This window comes from Spinacia oleracea, chromosome 1 (assembly GCF_020520425.1).
Source record: "Spinacia oleracea cultivar Varoflay chromosome 1, BTI_SOV_V1, whole genome shotgun sequence".
NCBI classification, from domain to species: Eukaryota; Viridiplantae; Streptophyta; class Magnoliopsida; order Caryophyllales; family Amaranthaceae; genus Spinacia; species Spinacia oleracea.
In genome coordinates this window covers 17601219-17624487 of record NC_079487.1, presented here as the reverse complement: position 1 = coordinate 17624487, position 23269 = coordinate 17601219, and the positions used below count along the sequence as shown (strand labels likewise).

General features: G+C 37.2%; 2 protein-coding genes across 2 annotated transcripts; both read left to right on the top strand.

Moving 5' to 3' along the window:
• The first annotated feature begins 2114 nt into the window (after positions 1–2114).
• Positions 2115–3917, top strand: LOC110775951 (uncharacterized). Its single transcript, XM_021980545.2, has one exon. It carries the CDS (start codon positions 2115–2117, stop codon positions 3915–3917), a length of 1803 nt encoding a protein of 600 aa, XP_021836237.2.
• A 16998-nt stretch (positions 3918–20915) lies between these two features.
• LOC110781478 (probable receptor-like protein kinase At1g11050) lies at positions 20916–21827 on the top strand. Its single transcript, XM_056832020.1, is given in 3 exon segments — positions 20916–21466; positions 21468–21559; positions 21562–21827. Coding segments are annotated over 3 exon segments (909 nt in total).
• The last annotated feature ends 1442 nt before the right edge of the window (positions 21828–23269 follow it).

Here is a 23269-nt window from a genome sequence, read left to right as displayed (position 1 = left end):
TCACTTTTAGAATACTTCAATTGATGTATATAGATTGTGACCCTAGGCACTTATTTATAGAGGTATGGAAAGGGAACTGGAAACCTATTAGGATACTAATTAATTAAACTTAGAATCCTACAAGAGCTCTAATTTAATTAAATAACCCTTTTAGGAATAGGAATTTAATCATATCCTAATATCTTTAGGAATCATGCATGAACACAAACACACACGAGCACGACCCGCAAGCGTGCAGGCCATGCCCGCGCACAGCCCACACGGCCCATGCGAGCATCAAGCCCACGCGAGCAGCAGCAGTGGTCGCAGCCCACTGCTTGCGTGCTGCGCGCGCTGCCACGGCCTGTTGGGCCTGGCCTTACGCTGGGCCTGGCGTGGCCTTGGCTGTCCCCGCGCTTGGCTTGCTGGGCGATGGCCTGGCTTCGTGCTGGGCCTTCGTCCGGCAGGCCTCGTCCGATGCTTATTCGTACGATGCGCTTCCGATTAAATTCCCGGTTCCGGAATTCATTTCCGATACGAACAATATTTAACATTTCCGATTCCGGAATTAATTTCCGTTTCGAACAGATATTTAATATTTCCGTTTCCGGAATTATTTTCCGATTCCGATAATATTTCCGATTCTGACAATATTTCTGTTTCCGGCAATATTTTCGATTCCGGCAATATTTCCATTTCCGATAATATTTTCCAATACGTACCATGTTTCCGTTTCCGGCAACATCTACGACTTGGATAATATTATATTTCCGATACGATCCATATTTCCGTTTCCGGTAATATCATCGTTTCCGGAGTATTCATTTCTTGCTTGTGACGATCTCAGCTCCCACTGAAACCAAGATCCGTCGATTCCGAATATCCATAGATGGAGTATTTAATGCCATTAAATACTTGATCCGTTTACGTACTATTTGTGTGACCCTACGAGTTCAGTCAAGAGTAAGCTGTGGATTAATATTATTAATTCCACTTGAACTGAAGCGGCCTCTAGCCAGGCATTCAGCTCACTTGATCTCACTGAATTATTAACTTGTTAATTAATACTGAACCGCATTTATTAAACTTTATATTATATGCATACTTGGACCAAGGGGATTATTTCCTTCAAAACACCCTTTACTTTCATACAATTAATGCTTTCTTTAATTACTCCTTTCTAAGAACCCATATCTTACTTAAGCATCGGAGGGAGTATTCCTTCGGGAATATTCTTGTTTTATAGTTTTGCCGCCGACGTGGACTGGACTCGACTTACGTGGAACCTAATACCTCCTCGTCATCAACCAAAGGAAAAACTCCCACAACATTTGGCGCCGTCTGTGGGGAGGTAAGGTAACATGGTAGACGTCCAGCACTTCGGAGACTCGCCCGTCAATCGAAACGAAATTGACGAGACTGCTATGAATGACGAACGTCCTCCTCGAGGGAGGGACGATAGGAGTAACCAATCTATGGGGCAAGGCAGCCGTCCTGAACCCCCGCCTGAATCACAACCTGAGCAAGTCCAAGTGGAAGACGAAACGGGCCAGCCCTCACTTCCCCCAGGCGGTCACTTGAGGGCTGACGCCGATACAGTCAGGGAAGAGAACCCAGATCTGCCGGTGTCTGCTGGGCAACTCAAGGATATTTTAGCCGGATTCAAGGCGCAGGTGGACACTCTCCAAGATGAGATCAAGATCAATCGTTCTCAGTCCCATGGGACAGGGATTCCATTCTTTAATGGACTCACTCGGTCTAATATCTGGCGGCAAGACCAAGCTCGAAATGACGATCATGGCAGGCGTCATGATAGGACCAGGACTTCTTTCCAGCCTATGGCTCCGCGGCGTATCTTGACCACTGCTCATGAGCCGGGACAATCCAGAAGGGTGCCCGTCATCTAGCTAGACCGGCCTCAAGAAACTGAGTTGTCAGACACAGGCTCCACTTCTGTCATAGAAGATTCACCCCTTGCTGCTCCTTCACGCCGTCTCACCAGAACTCATGTAAGTCGCGCGGACAACGAGCGGCGTAGAACATCCCATAATAGAAGGCAAGACCCGATATGCCATATCCAACAGGGAGTAGCCGGCATCATCCTCGATTACACCACCCCATTCTGTGTTGATATCATGAATGCTCCCAAGGAGCCTAAAGTGAAGCCGCCAGCTATTGACGCCTATGATTGCACGTCTGACCCTGATGTACATCTCTTGGCCTATCGGCATCATATGTATGTCCAGGGAACTACTGATGCAACTTGGTGCAAATACTTCCCGTCCACGCTGAAAGGAGTTGCCTCAAAATGGTTTGAGAAGTTGCCCCTGGGAACGATCAACACTTATGCAGAATTAGAGATGTTATTTTCTGCAAGATTTATGGCTTATAAAGAAGAGAAGAAGACGAGTATGCATTTGGGCCGAATACCGCAAGGGAAAGATGAATCCTTGCGAAGTTATGTTCGACGTTTCAATTTGGAGTCAGGACAGATTCCAGATCTACCTGACGGGGTGGCCTTTGATAATTTCTTTAGGGGACTTAAGAAGGGGTCCTTTAAGTTCGATTTGGTGAAGAAAAGTGTGAGAACTATGGCCAACGCTCTGGATGAGGCCGAGTCCTTTATTCATGCCACTAAAATCTGCTCCGTCCCTAAGGAGTCTAAGGGAACAGAGACCACTGACCATCCGCAGCGCAAGGAAAAATCAGATAAAAAGACCAGCCGTCCGAATGGGACATGGGCCATTGAAAAGAAAGGATATCAGGCAAACCAGTCCCAAGGACAGAAGAGAGGACGACCCTATGACAAAGAAAGGTTCGAGTACAACACCGACTTGTATACGATACTGCTAGATGTCAGTGATAGATATGAGATTGATCGCCCGTTTCCCATGAAGTCGCCGGTAGAAACTCGGGACAGCTCTCTTTACTGCAAGTTCCATTGTGATGTAGGACATGAAAAAAAAGATTGCAAGAGTCTCCGTAGAGCTCTTGATGGATTAGCCGCTAAAGGATTTCTGAAATCTTATCTCAGCTCGAGCACAGGGGGAAGTGGTAAAAAATTCTACAAGAAAAGCAAGTCACCGTCATACCGCCGTGATGACAACGACACTGATCCAGAAATTGTGGCCGTCATTTCAGGGGGTCTAGCCGCTGGGGGCCCAACAATGAGAGGTCAAAAAGACTATGCAAGCCGGTTGGGGCAGGTCATGTTGTCTGGAAAAGCTCCAATGGACCACTTCCCTAAAGTGGAGATTTGTGAATCTAACAGGGGCAAGATCGCCACTCCTCACGACGACCCCCTGGTTATTGAATTGAAGGTAGTAAACCTCAAAGTAAGGCGTATTTTAGTAGATACGGGGAGTTTGTCAGACATTATCAGCACAGCTTGTCTAAATCGTCTTGAGCATGATCCTAAGACAATTGAAAAGATATATTACCCGATCATTGGATTCGGAGGCGGCATAATTCATCCCCAAGGGATAATCACTCTGCCCCTACGAGTAGGAGGCCGGCATCAGAGTAAGAACCTGAACGTCCGATTTCTAATTGTGAAAGACCTCACCGCTTACAATATCATACCGGGGCGCCCAACTTTAAATCAAGCCAAAGCAGTGGTCGTCACTCATCTTATGCTCATGAAATATGTTTGTGATAAAGGCCAAGTCGGCACTATTCATGGTGATCAACAGCTAGCAAGAGATTGTTATCTTACTACGGTAAATCCCGAGGCTTGGGGGAAGACTGACGAAGCACGAACAAGCTCGAAAAGAAAGCTAGACAAAATAGAGGAGAAAGTCAAGAAAGAAACCTTCACCATTGCCACGGCGCACATGGAGGCAAGGCGACCTGAGCCGGTTGGTGGACATTATGAAATCATCCTCGATGAAACACGTCCAGATAGGACGGTGCCAGTAGGGGTCTCTCCTGACTGTTAGGTTATGATACATATGAATAAACATAAATCATGCGGAAAAACCATAAAGCCAGGAAACATATTGTTAAAACATAATCATTTAGCATAATTCAGATGCATACACTTTCTAGCGTGCCCTCCCTAGCTGCGCCCGAACCGAACAAGAACAAGTCTTTAGGACTCCAAGTGTCGTCCCTCCGTAGATAGTCCACAGCACGTCCGGATCCGCCTTAAGATTGACCAACTAGAATCGCCCTTAAGGTACTTAGAATTTTCGGCTATTGTAGGCAATAATGTGACTGAATTTTTGCTCTCAAAAATCACTTTTTGAATACTTGAATTCTCACTCTAAAATTGTGAACCTAGGCTCATATTTATAGAGTTATGGAAAGGGATTTAGAATCCTATTAGGATACCAATTATTTTAATTAGAATCCTATTAAAATTCTATTTAAACAAATTCTATCTTTATTAGGATTAGGATTTAATCATAGAACGAATTCCATTAGCTTTAGGATTCGTAACGAACACAAGCGTTGCACGAACACAAGCCCAAGCCCGAGCCGCACACCCCGCGCAAGCACTCGGTCCACGCGAGATGCACAGCCCGCGAGCTGAGGCTCCGCGGCCTTGCTGGGCCTGGCCTCCGCGCTGGGCTTGGCGAGGCTTCGGTTGCCTGTCCGTGGCTTGCTGGGCGATGGCCCGGCTTCGTGCTGGGCCTTCGTATGGCAGGCCTTGTCCGATGCTAATTCGTACGATACGCTTCCGATTATATTCTCGATTCCGGAATTCATTTCCGATACGAACAATATTTAATATTTCCGATTCCGGAATTAATTTCCGTTTCGAACAAATATTTAATATTTCCGTTTCCGGAATTATTTTCCGATTTCGATAATATTTCCGATTCTGACAATATTTCCGTTTCCGGCAATATTTCCGATTCCGGCAATATTTTCCATTTCCAATAATATTTTCCGATACGTACCATGTTTCCGTTTCCGGCGACATCTACTACTTGGATAATATTTATATTTCCGATACGATCCATATTTCCGTTTCCGGCAATATCATCGTTTCCGGAGTATTCATTGTTTGCCTTTGACGATCTTAGCTCCCACTGAAACCAAGATCCGTCGATTCCGAATATCCATAGATGGAGTATTTAATGCCATTAAATACTTGATCCGTTTACGTACTATTTGTATGACCCTACGGGTTCAGGCAAGAGTAAGTTGTGGATTAATACCATTCATTCCACTTGAACTGAAGCGGCCTCTAGCTAGGCATTCAGCTCACTTGGACTCACTGAATTAATAACTTGTCAATTAATACTGAACCGCATTTATTAGACTTAACATTAAATGCATACTTGGACCAAGGGCATTATTTCCTTCAGTCTCCCACTTGTCCTTAAGGACAAGTGTGCATTTCCTAATTCCTTTGTCTCTCGATGCTTGCTCTTGAACATAAGGTAAGAGTTGTCATCCTTATTATGTCCAGGGGGGTTCTTCGGTTTCAGAGTTCAACTGATCAAATAAATAGATAATCATAGCCTATGATTCATCCGAGCACGACCATGCATTTTACAGTTTCTAGCTCTCCGAGTGGCCTTGTACAACTTTCAGCATCTCATCCCGATTTATGGGAGGACAATCCCAATCTTGCGATCTTGAGATTAGACTTTGTTTGATAGGTGATTACCTGAGCGTTGCCTTTATAGCCTCCTTTTAACGTGCGACGTTTGACAACGTCAAAGTAAGCAGTTCTGAAACAAGTAATCTCAAATCACTCAGGTATTGAGGATTTAGTGTCTAATAACTTTAATGAAATTTACTTATGAAAGATTTTCATCTCTTACAGTAAAGTTTCATAGGCCTGACCGATACTAGTCTTCCCAAAGTAAGTATCTATGCAAATGATTACGACATTGCCATGTCCACATAGTTCAAGAAACAAAACTACTAGTCATCTTGCATTCTAGTCGTCTAACGTTTTTCTATGCGTTCATCTTTATAGAAAACTCCGACTAGGGACCATTTTCAACTTTTGACATTCAAGTTCACTTGATAGACATTTCTTAGTCACAGGACTGGTCCTGACAGTCTATCTTGAATATTTCGTCAAATTGAAGGGACTCATCATTTAATACTAAACCAAGATTAAATGGAATATGAAAAATACATTTCATATATGATAAATGTTCAACCCCGATGTTTTACAACCATGGGCCTCAAACCCATCTTTAAAACAGTTCATGAATTCAAAGCTATGCTTGATTTCCAGTGCTACAATGCGAGTGTTGCTTCTCACTTGTTGCATAGGTTTAGTTATCATGCTTTGCCAAATCTTAATATCCTTTCCATCGAATGTTCTTCGAGATAGATGATAAGATCTTTTGAGTATGTTTATTTTGTGATCTAGTCTTTCTTGCTACAAGAATGGTCCTACGCATTTTGCAATGAAGAACCATCAAGTCGGCAGTCATGTGATCTACCCAAGTTCAATGAAGAACTCTTTAACATAAACAACCATGTTTAATTGCTTCTTAGGAAATAAGTACTTTAACTTCAACTGTATAGGTTGCTATTGATGCTTTGTTTGGATTTACTTATCCAAGCAGTTCATTGATACGTGGAAGACTTTCCAGCTGTATCTTAGAACATAGAAATTAATATTTAATTTCCCACGCAACAACTCGTGGTCTCCAATCCATGTTATTTCAAAACACGATGCTCTTTAGCTCGTCCTTGTCAATGGTTAACTCAAAAGGGATTTTGCTTGACCCTTTGCTAGTGTTTATGCGTGTAGCATCAATATTTAGCATATCTTTATTTCCTTGAATCAAGAACTAATCCTATGTACCTTTTCAAGTACCATAAGCTTTTCTTGATCTCAATCTAGTTGATCTTCACTTAGATCAATAGAGATTGGTATATGTTAGTCATGCCTAAAGCCATACGATACATTTTTGGCGATCCTCATATTATATCATACATGATAAATTCTTTTGCAGAATTATTCTCAATTGAATTCTATTCATGTATCTTTAGCTCATTCAATTTCCGTAGATACTGAATCCAGCTAAACTCTTTGACATATAATATAGGTTTAAGAATCTCACTTGGATCCTTTGATGTTTAACTTAGTAAATGCTTATACATAGTTCAAACATTCTTTTACTTAGATTTATTCACATGGGTCGAATATCTCCAATGGAGTATTTCGTGTTTGATTTAGTAAATGTCATTACTTAATCCAAAACAATATTCTAAGATCTTTGTAGATAGATCTTAATACCCAGTATGTACTAAGTTTCTCCATGGTCCATCATTGATGAATAATTTCAAATCTAAGTCATTAGCATTTGAATGTTATTTCACAATAGAGAGATATGTGTGTGATACACATAGGACCAATTATGTTTTATGTACTCCCACTAAACTTCCTATACATCTATAAGAATCATGTACATTTTATGAAACTAAAATACTTATTAGTTTACTAAAATACATTTCCAATTCCCAATTGCTTGCTTAAATCTGTACTTAGATTTCATAAGCTAGCTTTCCTTTTCAAGCATTTATTTGGATCCACAATTCCTATGACATGCCATGTACATAGTTTCTTCCAACATTTGATTGAGGAAGATGTTTTGTCATCCAATTGCCATATGTACCAATATGCAATTGTTGCTAAGACTTGAGCATTACGATTATGCATGAGGTTTCAACACAATCCACACCGTGAATTTGCTTGTAACCTTTAGAAACTAATCTAGCTTTGTGTGTGAAAACAATTCCATGTTTGATGGTTTTTATCCTTAAAACCAATTTGCAACCAATAGGTGTTTAATCTATTCTTGTAAATCAACAAAATTTCAATTTTGTCATCAAAACATTGGTTATGTTTTATGGACTTTAACCATCTAAAACATTGAGTCTATTTATGGCCTATAACCATTTTAGGGAATCTGGGTTTCGTCATAGCTTTCTTACGAGTCAAAATGATAATAGTTTGACTGCAAGTTGTAGGTTTCTTCACTATCTAATAGAAGAATCCCACAGCTCCAGTGACCTGAACTCCATGTTTCTTCATATCTAATAGAAGAATCTCATAGTTTCAGTGACTTGAACTCTATGCCTACTTGGGTAGAACATCAAACAATAGAATATCAACAGCCACTTGAAAGTCCTTTGAATATTCTTTTCTCCTTGAAGCACTTGTGAAGTCTTCTAAGAGATGTCCATTCTTTTAAAGCCACTTCTAAAGTCCTTAAAGAATACGTGTTCGGATTTTCTAAAGCACTTCGAAAAGCCTCCGGAATGTCCGTTTATGTTTGTTGTTCGCCTCGAAGACCTTTCAAGGTCTATTTTCTCCCACTTGTCATTTTGGAAACGAATCTCCAAAAGGACATTATTTCGAGCAAACAAACATTATGTTCTCAAAAATTCGTGGTAGAAACAATACCCTTGTGTCTCATTTGAATAAATCACAATGAAACATATATCTAGACATGGGCCTTAGTTTGTTGAATAACAAATACTAAGCTCCCACTGAGTTTAGCAACTCTTTAGACATATATTATGAAAAGATATTCTGAAATTCCTTTTCAAATAGCTTTGACGAATTTGGTTTAGTTTGGTGGTAGTTGAGCATTTCGTTTTAGAAATTATAGGAAAAGTCTTTATGATTCATCATTGATCGAATCAAGTACCAATCGACTTCGATCATTCCAAATAAGATATGGCATATCTTATGGAGCTAGATCGTGAAATTACAACACACAATCATTGATGATCATTTTTGGTCTCAAGTAATCATCAACATGATCTAACCTAGATCTTTATGATTTCTTGCCAAGTGGATTTTATACTTCTGAATCTTTGAACTAGCCAAACAGATTCAAACTTATATCACTTTGAGTAAATAAATCCATATTCACTCAAAACCATGTGAAATAATAAAGTCATAAAATCTTTCTTTAGCTTTGAACTCTATTGTCTAGGTGTTCTAACAATAGTTCATTTCTTTTGTTACCTTAAACAAGTAAGACTAGCTCGTCTTGAATGATCTAGAAATCAATCAACTTTCAAAATTCCATCAAAATAGAACTTTTGAATGTTAACTTGTTGATATGGTCTAAGTAACAATGCCAAAGATTAGTGGAACTCAAATCAAGAGATTGATTTGAACGTACTAAAGTTCTTATTGTTAAAGAGTTGTTTGTTTTTATCAAGCATATTGACTCAACCCGTAAATGACCATTTCATTCAAATAACAAACAAACATTGTTTTTGTCTTTCTTGAATGTGAGTCTTTCTGTGTTTGAGACAGAAATTTAGGTATGCTGATTATGGAACAAAAATAGTCAATAAGTTCCAGCCTTGAAAGGACTTAAAACAAACTAGATGACCCTACAACTAATGTAGCATTGCCATGCTTCATTTCCCACTTGTAGGCCATTAGTGTAGCCTAGCTTCCATTGTTTGAGTTATTACCGAAGTAAGAACCTCAAGCGGCATATGATACCAAAGAAGTTTTCTTGCTAGGTCACTTCTCTTTAAACATAAACTTATAGTTAGAAACGGAATCGTAAATTCCTTTCATTTGTTCCTTGTTTTCCTATTTCTTGTACTCTTTCTTATAGCCTTAAGAATTGAATTCTCTAGTGTTGACTTGTATACTTTGTTTAGACATGTCCAATGTCATTCCAACAAAGTTCTTACCATTTTATTTATGTTGAATATTCTATTTCAACTAGATGATCTTACCAGAAGCTTCTAAAATTCTCTAAGCATCGATCTATTCGAATGTTTAGGGACTAGACTCATTCGAGAATTAAATGGACAAAGATATTAGGTTGTTAACCATTGGTAAAGCTGAGCGTTTAAACTCAATACTTTATGATCTCAAAACTACATTGTATTTTGAATCCACAAGCACCAATCGGTTTGCCATTCGACTTTGATAATCGAAAACAACCATAAAAGTCACTATAAGAAACGTACATTTTAAATTGCTCATTTTCTCTCATTTCCGTGAATCGTTCTTGGATTCACTACCAATCGAGGAAATTTACTGTTACCTTTCTAAAAGGATTTACTGCAGTGCAAGATATTTAATTATAAACAATAATTAAAACATACATCGAAGCAAGCAACGTCTAAACATTTATCACGAATAATAACTTGAAAATTAAAGCAATCATGTAATTTAAACAAGTCATTGGCATTTTATTCGATTTTATTGTTCCGGAAGGTGTGAATAAAATGATTCCAAGATCCTAAAAACCATTGAAGAATTAAGCACATTATGTATTAAGACTCAATTCTAAAATATTTTAGGTAAGCAAAAGCCTTTTGCTAATAGTCTAGAAACTACTCTTGGTTGATAGGTACGTCTAAGAACTTATTAGGTAATCCTATCGATTTTGCCACGACATAAAAGGACTCCTTACTTATATCGTTGTGTTTCACAAAAACTAACATGTACTCACAATTATTTGTGTACCTTACCCCTTTAGTATCGATAAGTAACACCTCGCTATGGCGGAAACCTATTACTAAGATCGATGTAAAGGATATCCAAGTAAGTGTTATTTTGGCATGGCACCTTTTAACTCAATTTTTAAGTTTGGAACTTAAGGCTCTTACTATGTTGGTTAGATTTTAAGTGAACTAAAATCCTTAATCATGCAACATAATCAAGCCACAATCTCATGCATATTTAAGACATATTTAAAAGCAATAAATAACTTAAAGCATGCTAAAGATAATTGTGATCTAGTATGGCCCGACTTCATCTTGAAGCTTCAACTTCAAAGTCCGTCTTGAAAATGGATTGGAAACTCCGTCTTGAATATCAGCGTGGGAGGCGCCATTTTCTTCAAATAGGATCAGCTATAATTAAACTAATTACAACTATTTGATGGTACGCAAACCATATTTGAATTGAAAAACAAATTTGGTACATTAGACCAATTACATTCAAATTAATGGTACGCATACCATATTTTCTATCCTATTTGGGCCATACTAGTCATTTCATAACCTGCAAAACAGTACATATACAATATATACCATTCACCCATTCATTATCATGAATGGCCCACATAGCTGGTTAGTAAAAAAAATACGTTGTATGCATCACATAAATATTTGCAGCAATTAATCAAGGGCACCAATAATCTACCAATTATTCAGTCCTTATTAATTCTAATCAAGTTGTTTAACCTTAAAGGATTTGTAGACCTAATCAAGAGTTTATGACTAAAATTGCTCCCACTTAAACCAATAACTTTATATGCTTTACTAATTTTAAACATAAAAATGTATTTCTAGTCTAACCAGAAACATACAAATTTAATTAAAATTTAAAGCTCATATAACATTATAATTGAATCCACTTATTTAATTTATTTTTCAGTTGAATTGAATAAATTAATCCGAGGTTTAATTTTAGTAAAATAATTAGTATAAATAAAATTTATAATAATTATAATATTCAAAATTAAATCCGAGAAATAATTTAAATAATTAATTTTAAATTTAATTAAAATTATTTCCGAACTGAAAATTTAAAATTAAAACGAAACGCATCAATACTTTGCAAGACGAGGCACTTGGGCTTGCGCCCAAGCCCCATCGAGCTACGAGGCCCATGCCCCGTGCCTATTGATCGTCGCACATACCCCGCACAACCATACACACCCACGCCCAAGCCACGCACACACGCAACCCTTGCGGGCTACGTTGCGCGCAGCATTGCTGCGTCATGGCTGCTACTTGTTGGCGCGCATGGTGCGTTGTGGCGCAGCGTGCTGCTGCCCACACGCATCGTGCTATGCCTTTTGCCTATGCCCTCATGCACGCCTAGGCTCAGGGCCTTGCGTGCCGCATAGATCGTTGCTCGTTGCATTCGTACCGCACGGGCGACGAGCTCCCTTGCTCGTCGCCGCGTGCCCGTACTATACAACACCCCTTAAAGCATGAACATTGGGGAGGATATATCATCCTCCCTTACACTCTCTCTCCTCCAAAGTAGTATCCTCTTTGATGTAGAAATGGAAGAGAGGATACTACCTTGGTAGAGGATTACAATATATCCTCCATGTGAAGAGGATATATGGTAATTGGGAGAGGATATATTGAGCCACGTGTCATTTAATAATTGGCTAGTTTTAGACAATTTTACATACGGTTATAATTTTATAACGGTAATAAATAAAAAATGGTAACTTATTTGTAAATAAAAAAACACCAACGATTATATATATTTTTTCTCTATAAAATGAACCTAATTTTAACCATATTTCACACATCTCATCTTTTTCATGATGTACTTGAAGCACACATTGTTAGTTAATTATTGTCATTGTATTGTATTGTAATATTATTAATGTTATTTTAACAAAGTTTATTATTGTCAAGGTTACAAATCGATTTATTCTATCAATAGTAATAGAAAAATAAATTATTAGGTTAATTTATTTTGTAAATACTTGAAATATCCCTAAATTAAATGTTTTAATAAAAAGATAATATATAGTGGGGTATGTAAAGTAGGAGAGAGGAAACAAGAGAGGATCCTCTTTGATGTGTGGAAAAAAATAAAAATAGGAAGATGAAGAGGAAGGAGATAGTGGAAAATGATGTGGAAGAAAGAGAACATGATGTGTCAAAAGGAGAAAAGGAAAGAGAGTTGAAGAGAGGATATATAAATCCTCTTCAATAATCTTGCTCTTAAGGGTAACACGTAGCTTCCATTGCTTTGTGCGTGCAACATTTATGGGCGTTTTCATAAAAATTTAAAATTTTTAAATTAAAAAATAATGACAAATTAATATATCATATTAATTTCATATTTTTAGGGCTAAAAATCGAAAATTTATTAATCAATTAATTTCCGATTAACATGGATGCAAATCTAGGTCATAAAAATTTAAAATTTAACTTAAATTAACAATTTTTATGGTGGTTTTTAATCATGGGTACCTAATTAAATTATTAATTAATTATGAAAATCAAATCAATTCTAAATTATTCGAATTTCAACAAATTAATCATAATTACAAATTAGGTTGTATAATTAACAAGGCTACGCATTAAAACTTGTTAAACATATACTGTAGGTCAATCAAAAACTCAAGATTTATCAACAAGAATCGCAAATATTCAATTTAACATCTTAAATTTTACAAACTTTTGCATTCGAAAAACTTAAACCTCCGAAAAGTCATAGTTAGGCTTCGAATTTGGGAATTCTGGATTCGGCGAAAAAATTTATTTTTGTCAAAATTTTAGAATGCCTTTTACATGTGGAATTGACACAAAAATCACTGGATTTGGTTGAGTAACGAATATTCTGCCGAAAAAACTGCGTACATATAATTAAATAAACGCAATTTGCAATTAATTACGAAAACTAATCACCCCTTTAATTCCTTGCCAATTTGTAAAAATTAACCATGTTCATGCAATTTAGATTATGAAAATAATAAGATACTCGTGATACCACTGTTAGGTTATGATACATATGAATAAACATAAATCATGCGGAAAAACCATAAAGCCATGAAACATATTATTAACACATAATGATTTAGCATAATTCAGATGCATACACTTTGTAGCTTGCCCTCCCTAGCCGCGCCCGAACCAAACCAGAACAAGTTTTTAAGACTCCAAGTGTCTTCCCTCCGTAGATAGTCCACAGCACGTCCGGATCCGCCTTAAGATTGACCAACTAGAATCGCCCTTAAGGTACTTAGAATTTTCGGCTATTGTAGGCAATAATGTGACTTAATTTTTGCTCTCAAAAATCACTTTTAGATTAATTGAATTCTCACTCTAAAATTGTGAACCTAGGCTCATATTTATAGAGTTATGGAAAGGGATTTAGAATCCTATTAGGATACCAATTAGTTTAATTAGAATCCTATTAAAATTCTATTTAAACAAATTCTATCTTTATTAGGATTAGGATTTAATCATAGAACGAATTCCATTAGCTTTAGGATTCGTAACGAACACAAGCGTTGCACGAACACGAGCCCAAGCCCGAGCCGCAAGCACTCGGCCCACGCGAGATGCACAGCCCGCGAGCTGTGGCTCCGCGGCCTTGCTGGGCCTTGCCTCCGCGCTGGGCTTGGCGAGGCTTCGGCTGCCTGTCCGTGGCTTGCTGGGCGATGACCCGGCTTCGTGCTGGGCCTTCGTCTGGCACTCCTCGTCCGATGCTAATTCGTACGATACGCTTCCGATTAAATTCTCGATTCCGGAATTCATTTCCGATACGAACAATATTTAATATTTCCGATTCCGGAATTAATTTCCGTTTTGAACAAATATTTAATATTTCCGTTTCCGGAATTATTTTCCGATTTCGATAATATTTCCGATTCTGACAATATTTCCGTTTCCGGTAATATTTTCGATTCCGGCAATATTTTCCATTTCCAATAATATTTTCCGATACGTACCATGTTTCCGTTTCCGGCAACATCTACGACTTGGATAATATTTATATTTCCGATACGATCCATATTTCCGTTTCCGGCAATATCATCGTTTCCGGAGTATTCATTGTTTGCCTTTGACGATCTTAGCTCCCACTGAAACCAAGATCCGTCGATTCCGAATATCCATAGATGGAGTATTTAATGCCATTAAGTACTTGATCCGTTTACGTACTTTTTGTGTGACCCTACGGGTTCAGTCAAGAGTGAGTTGTGGATTAATATCATTAATTCTACTTGAACTGAAGCGGCCACTAGCTAGGCATTCAGCTCACTTGATCTCACTGAATTTATTAACTTGTCAATTAATACTGAACCGCATTTATTAGACTTAATCATTAAATGCATATTTGGACAAAGGGCATTATTTCCTTCAGGTTGGTCCGCCCGAAATTGGCGGCCCAGCCATGGTTGGTCCGCCCAATGGTTCGGGCCGCCAATTCTGGGCGGACCAACCATGGTTCGGGCATTCACTTCCGGGCGGAATAACCATGGTTCGGGCCGCCAATTCCATGGTTCGGGCCGCCAATTCTTGCGGACCAACCATGATTCGGGATGCTAATTCTGAGTGACCCTTGTCTTTTTTTTAAAAATGAACTTTTTCTTCCGCCATTTAAAAACGAATGTAATAAAAATAAAATTTTAATTTATTATCTCGTTTTTAATTTCGGATATTTAAAAAAGTGTTGTCAACAATTAAATTGAACAATTACTGAATTTCATAATTAAAATAATTAATATAATGGATAAATTGCTTTTTACCACCTAAAAAAATTGATAAATTGTTTTTTACCACCTAAAAAAATAAAAATTGTCTTTTACCGCCTAAAAGTAAAATAAAAATTGTTTTTTACCACCTCTTGACCGAAAATGTGGACGGAAACGTTATGCGATCTCATTTCAACGAATATATTTTTTATTTTCCTCTCTTATCTCACAATTTTCATGTATATAAGCTATAATTTTCGCTTACTTCCCATTAATTTTCATAACGTTTTCATCTATTTTGTAGTTAAGAGGTGGTAAAAGACAATTTTTATTTTATTTTTAGGTGGTAAAAAACAATTTTTATTTTTTTAGGTGGTAAAATACAATTTATCAATTTTTTAGGTGGTAAAAAATAATTTAACCTAATATAATTGAAAAAAAATAAAATTGTTAGAATTTTTTGGTTAAAATTTTTATTGTTTAAATATATTAATTCGTTTCAAAAAAAGTTTAAAAGATGCGAAGGGGAAGGGTGGAGGGAGATAGGGGTAATTTTCTTTAAAAGGTTAAAATCGTCATTTCACCCCAAATACGCGGGCGTTTTTAGCGTTTGAGGACGTCGGATAAAAACCCCCTAATTTAAAGGGAATAAAGGCCAATGACATACAAAAAATATCCATAATTAATATACGTGGGCTACAATTTTGGCTCTTCTATCTAAAATTTTAAATTTTAAAATTATATCCGGGTCATCGTTTCTGACCGGGAAATTCCGGTTTTCAACCGGACCGGACCGAAAAACCGAAATCGTATATTTTCAAGGACCGGACCGGAGACTATTGATCCGGTCCGGACCGGTCCAGTCCGATTTTGGTCCGGTCCCCATCCAATTTCCGTTCCGGATCGGACCGGATACAGCTCTACATCCACGAATGATGGATGTGGAATTGTGGATAAAGGGTAAATCGGTTGATGAATGGGTTGAATGACGAATGGACCCACCTTCGATCCATTGCCGGATTTGCCACCCTTTGACTTACTGGACAATGCATCAAACCCACTTGTCTATGCTGAAACAAAATAGGTAAAAAATAGGTGGATGGAGCTGGGTGATGAGAATTCCTTTTTTTATATTACTCATTGTAAGCATCAACCAAGACGAGACAAAAAAAAAAAAAAAAAAAACAAAGAAAGTATCTCAATTCTTTATCCCCAACCAAAACATGTACACGTTTCAAGATCAATGTTCCTCTACAGGCGGCACCCTAATCCATACATTAACACGTTTTTCTCCGGTGCTGGGCTGAACTGATTGGTCTTGAGCCACCGGCTTAATGGTGATTGCATCTGAAGAAATTGGTAGCTTAAACTGTTCCTGCAAAATTTGAAGCAAAGGAAATAATGACAAGATAGGGGACTAGGGGAGTCCAATCAAAATTAAACAACTACTTCTACAGAGTATAAGGTAATAAGGATTCGGAAAACCCTTTACTTTATTACACAGATGTGGATCCAGGATTTCAGTTTATTATAAAGTTTGGCAAACAAATTTTTTTTATTTTTTTTTATGAATGGGGAAGGGGACCCCCCTGACCCCAGAAGAGACTCCGTAGAAGTAGTTGTTGTAGAGTAGGTCTCAAATGAGTGACAGCCATTTGCATAAAACTCCTAATGCCAGCATTTACGTAGTAAAAAAGTAACTATTCAATTTGAAACCATAACTACTTATTTTACTATAAAGTGTAACTATTTGATTGTTGAGTATAATTAATAATGGTAAAACTTAATTATTTGATCTTTGATTAAAAAGTTCAAATATTGGGTAAGAAGTTAATCTTATGCATAAGACTGTCATATGTAAGTTTTTGTAATGTTGGGATGCTGTGAATCAAAAAGAACGTGACACTCAAAAGATAGGTCCAGCCTAAGGGGTAAGTGCCAAGCCGAAGGGGGGATAATTGAACTTACATTGCTAGGTGATAATTGAACTTCAAACTTCACTGATGAAAGGGGGGATATTTTACTCCTAAGCTCCTACATGTAGTACAGCTGCAACATATCAGAAAAGGTCACAAATAGAGTTGAACCAAGTTACATTTCTAACACCATAATAACAGTAGGATCGGGATATCATCACCCTCCGAACCAGACATGAAGGTCTGATTATTCTCTGTAAGCAAACCTACCATAAATAGAAGAATACAACCTTGACCATATCCATAAGACCGTTGTTACAAGAAAGCACAGGCATTGCACATCCAAAGTGGTTATGAACCAGCGAACTTCCAAAGAAAAAGTTTAATGTTAATCAACTCTGTATTTTGTACTGCAGAAAACTCGTATGCTTCGCAAAAATGAAAAAATTATAAATAAATCAATAATAAATAAATAAAAATAAATAAAAACAAAAACTGAAGTATCTATGAAAGCATCCTACTGAAGCTAAAGTATCTAAGACAGTAGGCTACTGAAGCTAATAATAGAGTACCAACATCAGTAAGCATTTCTAATAGCATCTGAAACAATGTCCATGTAAACCATTGTATGAAACAAACATAATAGGCTAATTAACAAGTTAATCAAACTTATAAGGGAAAATTAATAATAATAATCCAAACTACTGGTCACCTTCTCATCCCAACTACTCTACACTTTAATCTAGAAGAATCCTAACTATTGGGGAGCCCTTCTCATAACCTTAACATCCGGTAATTTTTTTTGTTTTTGAAGCTCTCGCATCTCACCTCTCTCCCATCACCTCTATTGAGTAACACTAATAATAGACACCTCCACTTCCACCAAAACTTGCCACTAGGCTCACCAAGTACCAACCACTACCACCTTCCTCCCTCTGCAACTCTCTCCCCAATCTAATATGACCGTCTTCTCATACTCCTCTGTTTCCCACCTTTCTTCATCTTCCCATTTTCAACATCAACAAAATACAATCCCAAATATTCAGACTCAAACCAAAAAACAAAGGGCAGAAAATCCAGAAAAGCTTCAAATAAATTTTAGTAGACTGGGAAATGTTGAAGATGGAACCAGAGGAACTCAAGGAATCCCAGAAAGAAGAGCGACGACGCTACGACTGGCCGTCATCGTCAGTCGTCCTTCTCCTCATTGTCATCTTCATGGTGGCTATTGTGGTTGTTACAACATCCCTCTGCGTATTTATCCCAGCAGTCGATTACGAATTGGAAATTCGCCAGACATATTCGTGTATCATATCTCCCTATAATGGTAGTGGTGGTCCAGAAATTGGGATGTTGGTTTGGCAGTTGGAGACGGTTAGGATAGTGGCTATATGATTGAAGAAGTATGAGGTGGTGGTTGGGAAAACGAAAAAGGAGACAACAAAAGAATGAAGTATAAGTTAAATAAAAAATAAAAGAAGTATAAAACCATAAACCTATTAAGTAGTGAAACGTGGACCTTTAACCTACTTTAACAGGTCAGAAAATAAATTAGACTAATATGAGAAGGGTTATCGAATAGTTAGGATTATTCTAGACTAAAGTATTTTTGGGATTAAAATGAGAAGACCACACATACTTGAGATCAATTTTGTTAATTTTTCCAATTTTTAAACAAAAACAAAAGCCACATTCACATCAACCTGACAATTCTTTCTCCAAATTTACTAGATGAGACATGAGATATCTTTGCTTCGGAACAAAACAAGATTTGATAGGATTTGGGTCGCGGTTGTCGCGGTAGGAATTTGATTTTATCATTTTTAGAAGTAATAATAGAAATTAATAAAGAAGAATGTTAAATAAGCTTTGTACTTCAAAATCATAAAATTTTGGTGAGTAAGATAGGTTATTTTAGTTTGCCTAGTGAAAATATAGATGTCATGTATTTAGAAGTTTACTTCCTCATTCCCTTAAAGATTTCCCCAATTTCTTTTTTATCCGTGTTCCTCACATATCTCCTGTCACATTCTATTATTTTAATTAGGAAAAAGAAAAGACTAGCAACCCACTTGCTTATCTTTACCTTCTTTCTTAATACAGTAAAAAATGTGGTTTAGGGCAATCTTTTAGTGAGTGAGGGAGTAAAAAATAAGTGAATTTTACACCCCCAAAAAAAGGACGTAAATTCCTATTCCCAAACACCATCAGGTGATTCTGGAATAAAAGAGTTCCATTTTTCACTGTGGGGTCAGAGGTCAAAAGTTTAAAAAAGAAAAAAAAAAAGATAATTGAGTCTAAGCCTCTGTTCTTCTGAACTTTGTTTGGCTGAACTGAACTGAATGGAGTTGAGCTGAACTGAATGGAGCTGAGCTGAACTGAATGGAGCTGAAACTGAACTGAATGGAACTGGATGAATAGTAAATAATAAATAATGAATAATAAATAATGAATAATGAATAATAAATAATGAATAACAAATAACAAATAAAAAATAAAGTATAATATATACTACCTCCGTTTCAGAAAGTTCTTTACAATTACTATTTGCACGGACTCCAATGCAATATTTAACTATTAATACATCCAATTTCGTATGTGGAAAAAATATAAAAAGTTGATATTTTGAAAACACATACCAAGACCAATCTAACAAGATTTTACATGTAAAGTTTTGATGTATATAATAGTGAGAATTTACGGCCAAAGTTTTTATATTTTGGACACATATTCCTAAGCGTAAAGAACTTTTAGAAAAGGAGGAAGTAGTATAAAATATATAATAAATCATTAATAATATATAATATATAATATATAATAAATAATAAATATAATGTTAATATTTATAACATACTCATAATAATAAATAATGATTACAATAATCATAATTATTTATTAATAACAATAATAACATATATTATTAATATAATAATAGTAATATTTAAGTAATAATAACGATAATAATAATCGGGATCTGGTGAGAACCAACCCTTAAGATGAGAACTAAGAACTAATCTCAGCCGTTGATGAAATGAATCCAACAGCCCAGGATTCACCCAAAAAAATCAAAATATTAAGGGCAGTATGGTAATTGTGGATGGCTGAATGACATCCCTCTTTCAATCTAATTTTCAGATTTTTTTCCTCTCTCTTCCTTTCGTTTTCTCTCTCCTATTTTCTCCCACCTCTTTCCCCTTCCTTTTTCCACCATTATTGCAGTGAAGTTTTCCTCATCCTTCAACTTCTTCCTCCATTATTGATCGACTTTCCCTCTGTTTTCTCAATTTGTCCCGCGAATTACCTTCTAGGTATGTTTTATTTTTCGATTGTTGATTATTCTATTTTTCGATTTTGATTGTTGATTGTTTTATTAGGGTTCAATCAACTATTTTTGTTGTTTAACATGTTCGATTGTTGCTCGAGTTTTTCTCTGTCCTCTACAAATTTGGCGATTCAATCTTTCTTTGTTCTACTCGAATTTGTGTGTTTTATTCTATGTTGAAGAGAAATGAAGAACTTATGTCTCACTTTGTCTTGTCAACAGGCTAGGTAATTTCTTACCTTGCAATGTTTTAAGTTGATTCAATTTTAGTTTTGCAATTGGTATATAATCTTCAATTTGTAGAATGTATTCGGTTAATTTTTTGACTATCCCTTTGGTATGATTGATTTTTCTGGACAAACTTTCTGACTGAAATAATTAAACTCAAGTGTTTAAAAGGTATTGGCTTAGCTTTGTTTAATGTTAGTTCATTCTAAGAAATCACTTTGCTCCATTCGATAGAAATTGGAGTTTCTTTTGTAATAATTCAGGTCTTTAGTTCTTGTTTCTCTTTCTCATATTAGGCTATCAATCTCTAGTCTCAAGTAACCAGAAAAAATGCCTATTACTGAAATCAGTAGTCTCTCAAGGAATCTGGCTGCAGTGGTGGGTGTCTTTAGAAACCTGAGGCATCGGAATTTAGTCCCACTTAAGGGATGTTGCATGGTTGATGATGATTATGGAGGAAAACAGAGATACCTTATTTATGAATACATGGTGAATGGTAATCTGGATGACCATCTCTTTTGGGGTTCTGCAAACCAAAGTGGGGCACTTAGAAAACCATTAACATGGCCCCAAAGGAAGTGCATAATATTGGATGTGGCAAAAGGGCTAGCTTATCTCCATCATGGAATAAAACCTGCAATATATCATCGGGACATAAAGGCTACAAACATTCTTTTAGATTCAGAAATGAGAGCAAGGGTGGCTGATTTTGGGTTGGCAAAAGAAATCAAGGAAGGGCAATCTCATCTCACAACCAGAGAGGCAGGCACTCATGGCTATTAGGCCCCTGAATATGCACTTTATGGGCAGCTAACTGAGAAGAGTGATGTCTACAGTTTCGGGGTAGTTGTTTTGGAGATAATGTGCGGAGAAGGGCCCTTGATTGTCAGCTTTAGGTTCCTCTACGACTGTTTTAATAACAGATTGGGCATGGTGTTTGGTTAAAGAGGGGAGATCATAAGAGGTTCTTGACCTTTCTTGTTAAGAGAGGGGGATAACTTGGAGTTAAATCCAAGGGGAATTATGGAAAGATTTGTAGGAGTTGGTATTTTGTGTGCCCGTGTTATGGTTGCATTAAGACCTACAATATCAGATGCACTGAAAATGTTGGAGGGTGATATTGAAGTTCCTCAAATTTCAGATCGGCCTATGTCATTTGGACATCCATCTTTCCATAGAGGTTACAGCATATCACCGGTCTTGAGTGGCCTGCATTTAAATTCTGGTGAGATGTTTAGGTAAATAAGAATTATGAGATCCATTTTCCACTTTGATGTTCGACTGCATCATCCCACCAGCTTCTGAGTTCTGATGTTGCTTCATAAAGTTGCTTCAGTATCTATAATAGAGCAGTCACAATCAAAAGTTACTAGTAGTGAGGATGATCTTGACCCATGAAGATGACTTCATGATAGAGGACGACTACCATGAAATTGATTGTTGAAATTAGGTTTTACATATTTTTTTATATGCAAGCTCTATTCGTGTTTGCAGTGCAGAGATGCTCGTCATTGGGTATTTGATTGGTTGATCCTTGGTCATTTAGAGAGACTACCCTATCAAATGAGACAAATGATGTATGATGTGCCACCTTCAGAATCTTTTACTGCTTTCTTGTTGTTCGATATATTACTATGGCATGCTTTGTTTACTAAGGTGTCTTTTTTGAACTTTCGTTCTTTATCTTCCACTTTGTTGCAGACAAGGTTGATTATGCACTAACCCAAGGCCTGGAAGTGATTACTTGCGTAGGTGAAACTTTGGAGCAGCAAGAAGGAGGGACTACAATGGAGAGTGGTTTGTAATTTGTTTTGTGTTGGTTGTTTCTTTTTTTTTTTTTAATTCTGTTTTTGGCTTTTGTGGGATTCAACAGTTGATGGGCTTCATACTAGATTTGGTTGTTCAGGGGTTTTGGCCTTGCAGGGATAGTGTAGCAGATCTCATCAGGTTAAGTGTGTGCATTTGAAGGAAATAATGCCCTTGGTCCAAGTATGCATTTAATGATAAGTCTAATAAATGCGGTTCAGTATTAATTATGCAAGTTAATAATTTAGTGAGATCAAGTGAACTGTATGCCTAGCTAGAGGTCGCTTCAGTTCAAGTGGATTAATAATATTAATCCACAACTTACTCTTGACTGAACCCGTAGGGTCACACAAATAGTACGTAAACGGATCAAATACTCTATCTAATCAATATTCGGAATCGACGGATCTTGGTTTCAGTGGGAGCTGAGATCGTCAAAGGCAAGTAAATGAATACTCCGGAAACGATAATATTGCCGGAAATGGAAATATGGATCGTATCGGAAATATAAATATTATCCAAGTCGTAGATGTTGCCGGAAACGGAAACATGGTACGTATCGGAAGTGGAAATATTGCCGGAATCGGAAATATTGCCGGAAACGGAAATATTGTCATAATCGGAAATATTATCGGAATCGGAAAATAATTCCGGAAACGGAAATATTAAATATTTGTTCGAGACGGAAATTAATTCCGGAATCGGAAATGTTAAATATTGTTCGTATCGGAAATGATTTCCAGAATCGGGAAATTAATCGGAAGCGCATCGTACGAATTAGCATCGGACGAGCTTGCTAGACGAAGGCCCAGCACGAAGCCAGGCCCGCGTCCAGCAAGCCAGCGCGCCACACGAACAGCCAAGGCCACGCCAGGCCC